General features: G+C 38.7%; 1 protein-coding gene across 2 annotated transcripts in view; it reads right to left on the bottom strand.

Annotated features, from left to right (window-relative positions):
* Nucleotides 1-15,109, bottom strand: part of LOC120026348 (ceramide transfer protein-like) — a 71,086-nt gene that overhangs the window by 6,970 nt on the left and 49,007 nt on the right. For both annotated transcript variants that reach the window (XM_038971190.1, XM_038971189.1), the window contains 2 exons: nucleotides 14,603-14,698; nucleotides 14,278-14,410 (listed from right to left, as the gene is read on the bottom strand). In XM_038971190.1, the coding sequence (XP_038827118.1) occupies nucleotides 14,278-14,410; nucleotides 14,603-14,698 (229 nt within the window). The remainder of the gene's footprint in view (nucleotides 1-14,277; nucleotides 14,411-14,602; nucleotides 14,699-15,109) is intronic.

Raw genomic sequence — 15,109 nt, 5'->3', positions numbered from 1 at the left:
CATGTCACACATTGAGCATGTTTGGGATGCTCTGGATCGACGTGTACGACAGCGTGTTCCAGTTCCTGCCAATATCCAGCAACTTCGCACAGCCATTGAGGAGTGGGACAACATTCCACAGGCCACAATCAACAGCCTGATCAACTCTATGTGAAGGAGATGTGTCGTGCTGCATGAGGAAAATAGTGGTCACACCAGATACTGACTGGTTTTCTGATCCACGACCCTTCCTTTTTTTAAAGGTATCTGTGACCAACAGACGCATATCTGTATTCCTAGTCATATGAAATCCGTAGATTAGGGCCTAAAGAATTTATTTACGGCTACACAAAGGGGATGCCGGCAGGAAATTTGAGGCATTATCAAGTGCTTGTCAAATTGTGAATGAGTGACTGATATAGTGTGTACAGCCTGCGCAAAAAACAAAGCAGAGCTCATGCCTTTCAAGATACTTTTTTCAAATCATCATTCGAGTCATCATGCAGGCTTACAATGTATTACAAATCAAAATATATAGCCCAATGTTTGTAGAACAACTAAAGTTGCATAAATAACTCTAAATTAAGATAGGAAGACCTGTTTCTTTGTTAACCCTTTCATGCGTGAGTTCCAAATATCTCTCAACACAGACTAGCTGCATGTGCGCCCTCCCTCAGAAATTGTTTGGAGAAAACATCCTTTCTATTTTATTCAGCTTTGATCAATTGTATTCTTCATACTATTGTGAGGATTCACCTGGCGGTCATGATTTGGGGATGTATTAGAATAATTGATTATGCTTATGTTATATTAATAGAAGGGGAGGGGTTATTAGACCCCTCCCTCCTTACATTTATAGGGTCCTTGACTACAGATTAACAATATATATATTCATTATAGAGGTTTAGAATTGTTCCACAGTTGTTTTCTCATTCACTCACTCAATGTGTGACTGAGACATAACTCTGCAGGGGAGTGTGGGAGATAAGACTACTCAGACATTCCACAATAAATCTACTTTGGGGAGGGGACATTTATTGCCTAGCTTTTAGATAAACACTGAAACTCTATGTTTGTACAGCTATGGATGCAGGGTTTTGGTCTCGGGAGTAAAAAGGTAATGACGTAGTCAGTGACATCACTAAGGCGGGACCTTTTGTTTGGGGCAGAACTTACTCAGAAACATGCGTGCTATGTTCCTGTTAGTCAACTTCTGTCTGCAATTGCATTAATAAAGGTTTTTGAATGATTTAATTAAAGATATTGTCATAATGCTAATTTCACCAATGAACCAATGATTGACAAGGAAGGACGTGTCATGACGTTGCCTGCTTGGGTATTGCAAAACCCCATCCCCATCTCCCCGCCTTTCCCTTTCCTCCTTCAACCCATGCTGTGATCACAGAGAGACGTCGTAAATTCCTCAGAATCTCCTCATGGCCAAACAGTATTAAGAGAGAGGGTAAACTTTCAGGACAAAGGAATTCTCTTCCACCTCACAGAACTTGAGGTTGTAGGAGTAATTGATACATATGTAGGTAGATATCACACTATTAAACAATAGACAGGTGTACATTAGAAAATAGTAGAAAAAGGCAGACATGAGTGCATTTGCCATTCTGGTAAATACAGGAAACCAAAGATTAGCAGATGGCCAAAGCCATACGTGCTTTAAAGTGCATGTATGGAAAGAGCAGGACACCATTATGAAGATAAAATAGAGAGGAAAGGCCATAAGTGCTTAGGGTAAGATAGACATATATTAATTTTAGGAGACAAGAGGGTCCTGCCCCCATTATAATCTAATCAAGAGCGGATACAGGCGTTATTGGGCGTAGACAAGCAGGAAACGTGAAATGGATAATGGTGGCAGATGACCATAGGAGAAGTAATTTAATTAATGTATGTAATGATCTGTGTGTGGATGTGTATAAAGAGAGAGCCGGTGCTCTGGGAAGGTGTGTGATCCGCGGATCGTTCCGGCTTGTGATACATTGTATTAAAAGTCTATTTGAATTTACAAGTTCTTGTAAGTGTTATGGTTTGAACCGATTTTCCACGACATATTTGGTGAGCTTAGCCAGGAGGGACAGGGACTACGGAATGGCGTTCAGGGCTGGTGATAGTTTCTTTGGACAATCTTGCAAACAATATGGCCACAACTATAAAAAGGTAAGCTTGTCTTACATAGTTGAAATGTTTGTATGGATTGCTTCAGAGATCCTGTCTCAGCGGGAGGGGCGCCACGTAAGTCTCTCTTTCAAATTTCCTAAAAAGAAACCAGTAAATACTAAAGAACTTTTGAATTCAATGAATTTGCATGTATGTGTAATTTGGGGAATTGTATTAAATATAAATGTATGCGCATGTATAGAGACTGAGTGAATAGGCGCTATGAACTTTGCTTGTGTTGGGTGTTTAGCGGAGCGGGCATGCACTCGTTCTGATCTGACCATTCGAATGTGTGGCTTAAATGATGCGGTTGTTTGGGCCATCTGGCTGAGATGCCTGGCTATAATGTGGGACAGCCCATACGGTCAAAACAGATAATGTAGGTAGAAAATCCTGTGATACCTCTTCGATAAAATTAGTAGAAGGAACGCTTGGACAGGTTACTTATGAATAACGGCTCTAAAAAATAATAGAGAACTGCATAAATAAGTAGTTAGGAAGCCACGATACCGCCCTTTAAAAAGGAACATTTTAGAAAGGGGTCTGCTTGGTTGGGGTATTCACGGCAGGAGGGTCTGTGGGTGAATATTTAGGACGCAGGAAGAACGCTGGCCTGATTGTGCGGGGTTCAACTGCAAAAGAAATCCTGCGGATAAGAAACGCTCCGTCTAGCTAAACGGGGGGTTGAAAATCGGTAGGTCACGCCACGATATTGCTCTAATATGGAATAGAGATCAGTATTGGGTGGGTGAATAGGATATGAAGACAGGCTGGCCCGATTAGGTAGTAGTCTTGTCATATCGTAAAAATCCCATAAGTATAGTTCCGGTTTATGTTGAGGAAGTGAATTAAATTAGTAGGAATAACTATGGGTTGTTTTAAGTAAAAACGAAGAGTTTGTGTGAATAAATGAATGAGAAATCTTTGTGATGAATGAGCAGATTAGGAAAAAATAGGAAAATAGTGTGTGTGTGTCTGTGACCAACTGCTGGTAGGAAGAGGAAAGCGCAAGCCTCTCTGACAGTTAACTGAGTGTAATTTGAGAAGGAGAGTGCATTTAACTCTCACAGGGAAGAGGAACAAAATCGAAAAATATTGGGCAAAATAAGTTATAAATAACGATAAAAATGTACGTGATAATGTGTTAAAAGACCATTGTAAAAATACAATAGGTGTTAAAGGGGTATTAAACTGAGGCACGAATCAGAAAGTTCGGAAAGAAAGTTAAAAATAAATATTATACTATGAGGTTAAAATAAATCTAGACTGTCTAGAATGACAAAAATACACTAGAAAAAGCAGCGATCAGCCGCTCTGTACCAACAGTGACTGCAGTCTAAAAATAGCCTGAAGGACAGAGAGGGGTGTAAAAAATACTGAGGCTTGTTTCACTAAAACCATGAATCAGGAATTAAACAGTAAAATAGGCTAAAAGACAATGTAGCAAGAAAGTGTAGACATTATAAATAGCTGAATTATAAGGAAAAATTTATTAAATTGGATTTAATACACTGAATAAAGTTAGTGATAAAATAAGCAAACTAATAAAATGAATAAATAATGATATCTGTAAAGGGAAAAACACAGTGATATTTGAAGTACTGTACTAGAATAAGACATTAAGTCATCTGTAGTATTCAGAAATAATGTCTGTACATTATAGAGTAGGCTTTGATAGGAGAAATTAAGTGATGTGACAAATGAATTATTAATTGGAAAGGGGATTAGCTCTACCTTGGAAAAATAGTAAATAAAAGGTGTATAATACATGGGAGTATTTAGGAAAAAAATTAAATAAATAGTGGCATGAAAACAAAAGGACTGTTTCTCCATAGCATAGAGAGATGAGGGATTTAAAAAAGCCATGGAGTCACTGAAAGAAGCGCACATTAGTTCTACCGAATTCGGATTGAATATGAAAAGACTGGATAATGGAGGACGCCATTACCCGGTAACATTCTATCATCAGAAAATACATTACGATGAAAGAAAAATGTGGTTCCGCTCGTCCTCGCAGACGTGCGGGTGATTAGCAGAACTATTGACAATATCTAAGAACCAATAAGAAAATAGCTCCCTGTTTTGCATATGGTGATACGCGTATGGGGAAAATAAGTGTACGGTGACACTGTCATTCTCTGAAACTGTTAAGACGCTTATAGAATAAAAATCTATGTATAAGTAATACTATTGGTTTGCTGATTAAAAGGTAACATTGTGAATATTAACGATATGTACACTTTCTTTTCCAGAAAAAAAGGGGTTTAATCTTCTCTGGTCAAAATGTCATTGGAGACTGCATTACTGTGGAAAGCAGTTAGTTAAAGTCAGCCGCTTTAAAAATAAAAATATCTGGATAAGGCTAAAAAATGGAGTTCTGGATAAGTGAGTCCAGTCCCTTTGTGTTCTTGGCCTATGGTTCACTAGTAAGTACACCATGTACCGGGAATGAATATGCATTAGTGGATTTATTGGAAGGGTTTTTTCCAATTCAGTTTCAAATTGGGTATGCAGAAGGATGGAAATGTTTTTTGAAAAATGTATTTAAGTTGTTTCTAAAGAAAGGGGAGTGGAAACATTTTAATGGTGTCAAAATGGCCTGAATCCTAAGAATTTCCTGTGAAAGACTGATCACCTTCACTAGAAATTGTTGGAACAGGTGGGATTTAATTATAAAATGATTAAGAAACACCAGACTCTATTCAAAGTGTATAATTACTTTGAAAATCTATTATTTCCCTGGGAAAATTATGAAGAGTTGTAATCTTAAATTGACTAAAGTTATTCAAAAAGTTTTTTTTTTTTTTTTGATATAACATGGGTTCATAGGTAAAATGATCAGTTCCCTGGGGTTATGGTCTTTGGGTAAATACACAAATGTGCTTTGTTCATTCTGCATATAAAAAGTGATGAAAGTTACTCCAAAGGGTTTATTGGAGTGTGAGTCTCTGTGAGGGTTATGTTGATAAATACATCATCTGTAATTCGTCTGAGAGATCACCAGTAGAATAAGGGAGTTATCATGGAAGGTGACGTCAGAATGCTTTAAGGCATGGGAGAGAATATCACCACAACAAGTGTGTGTGGAGCTCAAACCCACCCTAACCGACTGAATAGTGAGGGACAACTGTGTCTGATGACCTGTGAACTGTATCTAAAAATAGACATGCTGAAATGATATGGGCCAGGGAGAAGAAAGACTAAAAGGAATTGGGGTACTGACCTTTTATTACCAGGCCACTCATGAGAGAAAAACTGAGACAAAAGGGCTATTTTTGAAAATAGATATTACTGGTAATGAAAGTGTTTAGTATAAATGTTAATTATTAAAGGGATGATGTGTATTGAATAGATAAGGTCAAATTTGAGTTAAAGTATACACTAAGGACTGTTATCCTGAATATTGGGTTGAAAAATGTATTTAAAAAAGAACGGTTTAGTTATTTGGATATAGAACTGTTTAAATTTAATAGGCCTAGGGAAGCTTTGGAAACTAATCCTGAGACAAGGTGGTTGACAAAACTTACAGAATATTAGATTAAAGGTTTTTTGTTTCTTTTGTTTTATAATGTCATTGGAATTGTAATGATAAAATGTAATAATATAAGTAATTGAATAAAAAGGTAGTCTGTTGTGCGATGATACCCAAGGATGAAGAAGAAAGAGACCAACAATAACATTGGCATAGAATGAAACGGATGGACGTTTTCCCCAGGTTTTAATTACATTACAAATAGTGGTAATTTATTGCAAATGAGCAGTTATTATAATTTCTTTTTCTCTTTTTCTTGTTTGGTCAATTTATTTTTGTTTTAAGGAACATAAGGGTGTATATTGTTCCTGAGGAGGGACTGATAATGATATATAAATTGATTTAAGAATGTTTTAAGTATGTATCAAACAATGGAAGGAAATTATCAGTAGTGACTCATGTGTTATGGGTTAGAAAAACTGTGACTACATTGGGGATATGAGGGGGCTCATAAATGAAGGTTATGGTAGTGAAGGGGTGTTATTTCTAGAAACTATGTATATTTTTAGAGGAGATAACTCACAGAAAAGGAAAGATAGCTGGCTGTGTAAAATATAGGGACAATTCTAAAGTAAATAGAACAATTCACATACTTAAATTATGGTAAAAGTAATAAGTGGTGGCATTTTGAACACTAGAGCAAAAGTTTAAGAAACTTATGACTTAGTTTTGTTAGGATTGGATATTCTTCCAACTGGAAAACACTTGACTGATTACATGTTATTTTACAGCAGTTGCTGTAGGGACCATCATTTGACTATCATTATGAATATTTCTGTGGCAGGAGGCCAGGTATTTGAGGCAGAATGTTTACATAGGGCTGTTATTTAAAAATTAAGAATTAGTGATCTTGCTATAAGAAGAAAGTCTGTTGTCAGGAAATAACCCATGTGTTAGTGTGTATGTCCTCAGGAGAAAACAGCCAGAAATGGAAGGGCTTGGGCTGAATTCTGGAGACTGAGTGTACATCAAGATACACCAGGCTGGGGGTATACTTCTTACAGCACTGCAGTGGTAAAGATCTTCATGTCTCTCTTTGGTGGGTGCATAAGTCTCACGAGAAGTAAGGTCCAGCTGAATAATGGGTGAGCTTGAAAACACCATGACAGAGGACGTGGAACCAGAGAGAGAGAGAGAGAGAGAGAGAAAGACTAGATTCCACTATAGACATACTGGGTTGAGTTTGGGGGCTACTTGTTTTATTTTTAATGCATCATGTGAAAAATAATAGATTTTAGCATATTGTACTCTAAACAAACATGTTAAAGGCATTGATGTGAAAGCATATACAGTGTTGAATTACTTCAAGAAGAGATAATGTTGATTAAGGTTATGCACATGATTATCAGTTGAAATGGAGCAGATGGGAAACTAAGTAAAAAATGACATGATTTGGGAACACCTCTCAGAACCTGGGGCCGAAAGGGGAAGACTGGGTGGAAGCATGAGGAAGCTTTTTAGGGCTTTTATTTTTGTGGAGTCCAGCAGAAAAGTATCCTGGAGGCATAGAGTCAGGTGAAGAGAGAGTGGGAATTGTCATGGTCTCAGATTTCAGTTTTCATGAATATATTTATGCATAACACATAATTGTCAATGCTGTTATGTTTTGTCTGTTGTTTTCCAAGTCTTATGTTTAGGAAACCAGAAGGAGAGGGGTTCGCCAGCTTAAGCTGGAATGTCAGTTTGTTGTGTGATGAGTGATGGAAGTAAGAGGATGTATGGTGTAATCATAGAACAGAGGCCATAAGTCTCTAAGTCTGAATGCCTCAGAAAGAAGGCAGAAACCTGAACCAGGACGAGAGGTTCCGCGTCTGATGATCCAAGGGGACCAGAAGGATCTCTCCCAGTGACACCAGGAGATCTAGTCTACGTGTGAGTGTTCCAGAGGAAGTGGGATCAACCGAGGAGAGAAGGACCCTATGAGGTGGCCAAAGCAACAAGAACGGCCGTCCAAGTGAAAGGAAGCCAGACGTGGTACCATCTGAACCACTGCACCTGAGTCCCAACAGAGAGAAGGACACAACCATATAGAGATGAGGACACAGAGGATGCTGATTCACCAGGAGGGAGCCCGGAGGGAGCAGGAGCAGCAGAAGCGATTGAGACGCCAGGGAGGAGCCAAGAAAACAGCAAATCAAGTGAAAGCCAAAATGCGACAGGTGCACCGACTAATGCACCCAGAAGAGGAGGAGAGGCCTCACAAGGAACAGAATGAGAACATCTCTTCCCTAAAATTGAAACCCTTCCAGATGGAAGCTAAGTCCAGCCTGAGGAGGGAGCCTCAGGTGAAGAAAGAGGAGGAAAAGTCCCACACGCTGAAGAAAATGGGGATTTCCCCACAATTGACTTTTCAACTCTTGAATGGTCTCCTTTACAGACAATTGAAGTTAGAACAACAAAAGAATAATGACATTGACATAACAGAAGTAACAGTGAATGCTAGTATAGAAACAACAGACTCATGCACAATCAAGATGTATGGTGGAAACAGGAAGAGAAGAGAGGAACCAGCCGAACAATCCAAAAGGTTAGAATCTCTGTTCCACCTCAACTTATAACAGAAGCAGGAGAACTGAAGTCTATCTCAATCATAAGGATCAAACCCTTACTGGAGATTGCACTCTGTGGATGGACACATCACCAAACAAAGGGAGAAGTCGTTTGGGACCCGAAAGGATGTGACCTGACATTAATCAAAGAAAAAGACGAGTGGGTGCTCATCATGAACAAGATTGAACCAGTGGAAGGTGAAGACCTACCCCTGCACCTGAACAGGAAGAACCTGTGACAACGACAACAACAAGGGTGACAGCTGCTGTGACGACCACAGTAGCTGCCACTAAGATGACAGCGACTGCCCTTACCAAGCAGACCACCGTACCCACAAAGCAACCTGAGACATCAGAGTCAGGAGAGTTTTTTACTGACATTTGGAACTTTCTGATAAACTCTACTGATCTACCTCAAGATAAGAACATTGTAAAAGCGACAGAACTAGATGTATCAGAATCAGAACCACTCAAGGACAGCACACGAGAAGAAGTAGTGAAGAACGAGTGGTACGAATGGGCTAAGTATATGGCAAACAAACATAGAATGGACAATTGTATTTTGTGTAGCAAATCACCTTTGTCTGATCTTTTAATAGTCTCTGAACCGGCATCATTTAAAAACTGTGTAAGTTGGAAAAATGACCATTGTACCAATAGAAAGTATTCTATTCCCTTGTGTGACATAGAATGTAGGATTGCTCTGGGTAGCACTAGGGGTAAAACTATGTTGAATGAGACCATGTTGGGAGACAATGATTGTGCTGCCTATAACATTAGAACTGAATTAAATGGACCTCAATTAGACAGAGGTACCGTGGTTAAAGGAAAATATGAATGTTTTTACAGACACCACACCGAAGGAATTGACGTAGGAAACACCACTGTAGAATGTGATACTATTTGGGTGTTAGAGAATGTGGGAGTTCGTAAAAGTAATGATAAAGGGTTGATTATGAATAGAAAAGGGTTGTGTAGTCACATAACTCAGGTTGCGCCATCTCTTACTATGTTGAAAAATCAAGACAGAGGTATTGCTGATAGTTTCTGGATGTGTGGAAAAAACAAACTGTTGAATGTATTGCCTGATGGATGGATTGGTCTTTGTGCCTTAGTTAAAGAAATTAAACAGGATACTATTATTAAATCACCCCATGATGACTATGTTAAAACCTAGAGTTAAAAGGGCTTATGAGAAGGATCCTGAGGTATACCTTGATGCAATTGGACAGCCTAGAGGTGTACCTCGGGGATTTTAAGGCCAGAGATGAGGTTACATCAGGATTTGAATTTATATTCTTGTGGATAACACCAAATAAGAACTTAGAGTGGATTAATTATATATACTATAACCAACAGAGATTCATTAATTATACTGACTTGGCTCTTAGCGGAGAAGGGTGGAGTTTGTGTCATGTTTGGGGATGACTGTTGCACCTTTATTCCCAATATTGCTATGGCCAAACTCAAAGGATTACGAGCAGAAGTAAAGGCTAATGCTGGTTTAGACTCTCATGTATGGGATTGGTTGGACCTAGCGTTAGGAAAGTGGGGAGCCATGTTTGCTAGGATGGCCATCATGTTGGGAGGAGGGTTGTTGGCTTTGGGTATTGTATTTTGTTGTGTTTTACCCCTGGTAAAGTCATTTTGTGGTTCAGACAACAGTTAAACAGATGTCTGTAAGGAGAGCTGACCCTCCTGTGGTGATTGATCCTGTACCGGGAAGCCCAGGCAATTATACCAATAAGTATGGAAAGCCTTGCAATGCGGTTGGAGGACCTCTTGACTGCCCCTTTGGTAATCCTAACTGTCTCTATGAAGTGATTGGGGGGGGTGGTCATGCGTGTCACGGTTTCCCTGTATATGTTCAATTACCCAGTTCAGATGAATGTTTACTCATACATGTCCACAAAAAGTGTAATTTGCGTCACAATTGCAAGTGGTGTACAAAAATTCATGAGGATGGTCATAACCATCACCCAGAATCTTTTTTCTGTGCAAAGTATCAAAGAGGAGATTGTCTTATATGTAAGGATGAGGACTGTGCTCTTATGTAAAGGGGTTTTAGCATATCTATTTTGCCTAATGCTTTGTGTTCTTTGTATGTTTGTTTGAATTTTTAGATATATATCGATGAACATATATATTTTCTTTTAATTAAAGTTAGTTTTGCCTTCTAAAAATAGGATCATTTTAAAAACATGTTAGGAAACAGAGGGTATTCCGGTTATAAGTGTCTACAGACCATGTCTTTAAACAAAGGTTGGTATCATTGATATTACTTTGTTAGAGAGGTGTCTGCAAGGGAGGATCATGTTAAAGTATAATGGTTGATTATAAGTGTTTTTTATTTTTACTAACTAGATCTTTCACTCCTATTTTATGTTATTAATTGGAGATGTTTGGTCTAGTTGGGTTTTGTAAGTGTATTATGTTTCAATTGGATCTTTTCTTCCTGTCTGTGTTTATGTATTGGAGATGTTTGGTCCAGGTGATTTGTAAGCTTTATTTTGATAATGTTTTAGTCAATTGTTGGTATTGATATCTACTCTCTATATGTCATTTTAGTATAGTTTTTGAGGCTAATTACCCTGAAGAGGAGGGATTATGTAGGAGTAATTGATACATATGTAGGTAGATATCACACTATTAAACAATAGACAGGTGTACATTAGAAAATAGTAGAAAAAGGCAGACATGAGTGCATTTGCCATTCTGGTAAATACAGGAAACCAAAGATTAGCAGATGGCCAAAGCCATACGTGCTTTAAAGTGCATGTATGGAAAGAGCAGGACACCATTATGAAGATAAAATAGAGAGGAAAGGCCATAAGTGCTTAGAGTAAGATAGACATATATTAATTTTAGGAGACAAGAGGGTCCTGCCCCCATTATAATCTAATCAAGAGCGGATACAGGCGTTATTGGGCGTAGACAAGCAGGAAACCTGAAATGAAGGATAATGGTGGCAGATGACCATAGGAGAAGTAATTTAATTAATGTATGTAATGATCTGTGTGTGGATGTGTATAAAGAGAGAGCCGGTGCTCTGGGAAGGTGTGTGATCCGCGGATCGTTCCGGCTTGTGATACATTGTATTAAAAGTCTATTTGAATTTACAAGTTCTTGTAAGTGTTATGGTTTGAACCGATTTTCCACGACAAGGTACGAACATATTTCATATTCCTGCAAAAGTATAAAAGATCGGTGGAGAGTCCAGCTATTAACATGCCCGTTTGTCCCCATGTGGGAAACTCATGAGAGACTGTGGGACTACATTACCATACCGCTATTTATATAATAACCTCAGATATGAGGTTTACATCTGTTTGTTGTATAAAATGAATGAGTGAGTATGATACTGTTTGTATAATTGTTTAATATGATTTTGGACTGTTTAATGAAGAAAAATACAAATCCTGTTTGATTTGAACTAAACCCGAGGACCCGCCCCTGAGCCAGTTGGGTCAAACATCCAAGGACAGCCCCTCTCTGCTATCCGAATAAAAGCCAACTCTGAGAAATTACCATTAGACCATGTTTTCTTCAGAGGAGGAGAACGAAGGTTAAGTACCATTGCTGAATCTTTAACCATACCACGTGGTTAAACTCTTAGACGAATAAGAACAAGTTTTGATATCGACTACTAGTCTGCAGCTAGGAATTCGGTATCATTGAACGCGAAGAAAGACAACCGCCGAAACATCCATTCTATAACGAATGTCACTCTGAACTATCCACAATAACCGAGACAGAAGGAACTCCAACAGAAACTAACTTCTCTCCAACGATCAAGACGACACACACCGAGCGTAAATATATGTATATTGATTGCAATTGTTCCCGAATGAGTGAGCGTTCATGTGTAAGGATTAGCATGTCAATTGTTATAGTTATGGACTCTGTAGTGAATTCTTAGTCGAACGCAATTTTCCCTTTGTCTAACAAGCCGACATGCCGGTTCAGACCACTAGGGCATATTTCTCCCATCATTTTCATGTAACCAATTTTAAGTTTGTTTGTTTGTTTATGCATTTCTGTGAATTAATTAGTTAGTAATAAATAAATGATTTAAGACAATTGATGTATGGATGACTCATAGTGAAGACTGGGTTCGTGCAGATAATCAACAATTTACGACGTTTGGAATGAGACTAACGTGAGGTAAAAATAAATAAATCATTAATCAGAAGACTATTGATCAGATATGAAAATATCTGAAAGGTTATATTGGAAAATTATAACTTTGTAATCTGACTACTTTCCCTGGTGCCCTCGAATTCATAGTTAATTAGTTATGTTATTACTCAAGTGATCGCGTAATCCCTAATTACAGGTATCTTTGATAAAAACTATAAGTCTTCAATTTAATGATAGCAAAGACACGACAGACGTAAGGAACGAAACCCTAACACTATAAAATAATGCCATGGAAGTTGAAGCAAATCTTGTCTGCTAAATGAATAGCCATTTGGCATAGCCAGATCAGGACCTAACATAAGGACAACTCAGAGTATGCTATTCTGTGGTTCTGAAATAGACTACATTTTCTTCATATCATGCTTCTTTAGACCTGTCTAAAATAAATAATGGATTTATTGTGAAGGTGTAGGCTATATTACCTGGATTTATTAGACTTTTTAAAATGTAGATGTTCCAAAGGTCTGCATCAGTGGCTTGTGGAAGCCAGGAGATGCTAAATGTGTTTATGTTAATTATGGTCAATTACCGTGAGAGCAACAGTTATTTGCTTGACAATCACCGGTTGACGAAATTTTGTGACCGCCACAGCCCTAGGCTTGACAGCATTTTGTACCATTGCAGAGGACAGAGAGCTATTTTTATTTTATTTAACTAGGTGAGTCAGTTAAGAATAAACACTTATTTACAATGATGGCCTACCCCGGCCAAACCTGGACGACGCTGAGCCAATTGTGCGCTGGCCTATGGGGACTCCTAATCACGGCCGGTTGTGATTCAACCTGGAATCTAACCAGGGTCTGTGGTGACGCCTCTAGCACTGAGATGCAGTGCCTTAGACCGATGCGCCACTCGGGAGCTCTTACATTTTCAGAATTTAAAGGTGAATTGTGGTATGGAAAAATCTAGTTCTTTTCAGATACTTACAGTTAAAGGATTATTTTGAAAAACAGATCAAAATGAAAGATACAATACCAAATGGGACTATCATGTCATTCGAAATTTGATATAAACAAGGAACATCCAAGACAATTTCTTCACTCTGTCATGACCTGATTGTTTCTAGAAAAGATTCAACCTTTTATATTAAAGCAAAATAGGAGAAGGAATTAAAGACTGATATTTCAGAGGAAGATTGGGACAATACATGCAAAACACAACATACTTCTACAAACGTAAGAACATGGCGGGAGTTATGTTGGAAAAATATATCCCACCTAGAATCAAAAAGCCCCCGCTAGGTAAACAACAACCATGCTGGTGTCTGTGTGGCCATGTAGATGCCAACCACACGTCTTTTGGGAATGTAAGAAATGAACAGTGTTCTGGCAGAATGTATGTTCTGTAATAAAAGATGTGCTGGGATATGAAGAACCTAGAACTTGCCCTGTAATGTACCTTGGCAATGTTCCAGAGGTTGTGACTAACAGTGATAGATACTTGATTTAAGTTTGACTTGCCGCTAGTACAAAAGTCATAACCAGGAGTTGGTAAAAAGTAGAAGACCCAAAGTCTAAAGAATTGCAAAGTATAAGTCAATAGATTTTTGCTATGGAAAGATTTACATATGCCTTAATAATTCAAAAACCTGTTGGTAAAAGAAACTGGGAGAAATGGATAGCTTTCACAAACCAGGCTGACCTGATTCATTAAGTAAAAAAATACATGGTAAAAAGTCTAATCATAATTGCTTTCATATATTGTACTGTACTTACCTTATGGCAACTGTTTTTTTGTTTGTTTCTGCATTGCTGTTGCAACGCTCTGTTTTACATAGAAAAAAATCTAAGAAAAAAAGAAAACTGTAGTGCCAGATATATGAACTACTGTTCAGATGAAACTTACTTTCCCAGTCGTTGCGTACATCTGTGTCCCAGAAATAGTGGCACACCTCGTGTCCTGTCACTCCCTTTACGGAGTGAGTGGCCTTCAGGGGGTCCAGGACGATACCGTTCTCCTCTACCTCTCTCCTATACACCTTCACAACATACATACAGATGGAAGATGTATAAACAGGTGTGCAGGTATGTGTGTGTGGGACTCAAACTGCTCCAGTTGGCTTAGATGATGGGGGCATATGTATTAATCATGTACATTTTTATTAATTTGTATAACAAGACTGACAGTGGCAATATAATCATCACCTCTCTCCTCTCCCCCTCTCTCCTACCTTCATCTCTCCTTCCTCCACCACCAGCTGCCAGTTGGCATCTCCGCCCATATCCTGCAGCGAGTAGGTCATGTGATTCTGCACCATCTCCTCCACCTATCACAGTCAACCAGGAAGAGGAAGGGACAGACAGGGTTAAAAGTCAGAGACATAAATGCTCACCGATAAATACAAAAGTGATACAGAAAAGACAAGCCAACGCTTGTATTGTGAGGTAGCCGCTATGGCATGCAGAGGCCAGTAAATCTGTGTGCTAACAGACAATACAGTATTATCTCAACAGCAAAATAGCATCGTCAGAGGGGCAGCCAACATCATGCTGGATGCTAGCATCATGCTGAAAGAGACAGATGCCTGTGGGATGAAAGTGTAGTAATTCAGCCAGACCTGTGGGGGGCACTACACTCTGCCACGGAGCAGTTACCTCAGAGCTGAATCTGTGGACTTCGTGAGGGGGAGTGACTATCAGAGGAGAGTGACTATGTGGCTAAAGGAAAGGACATGACA

Source organism: Salvelinus namaycush, chromosome 31 (genome assembly GCF_016432855.1).
Source record: "Salvelinus namaycush isolate Seneca chromosome 31, SaNama_1.0, whole genome shotgun sequence".
NCBI lineage: Eukaryota > Metazoa > Chordata > Actinopteri > Salmoniformes > Salmonidae > Salvelinus > Salvelinus namaycush.
This window is presented reverse-complemented; position numbering and strand designations above follow the sequence as displayed.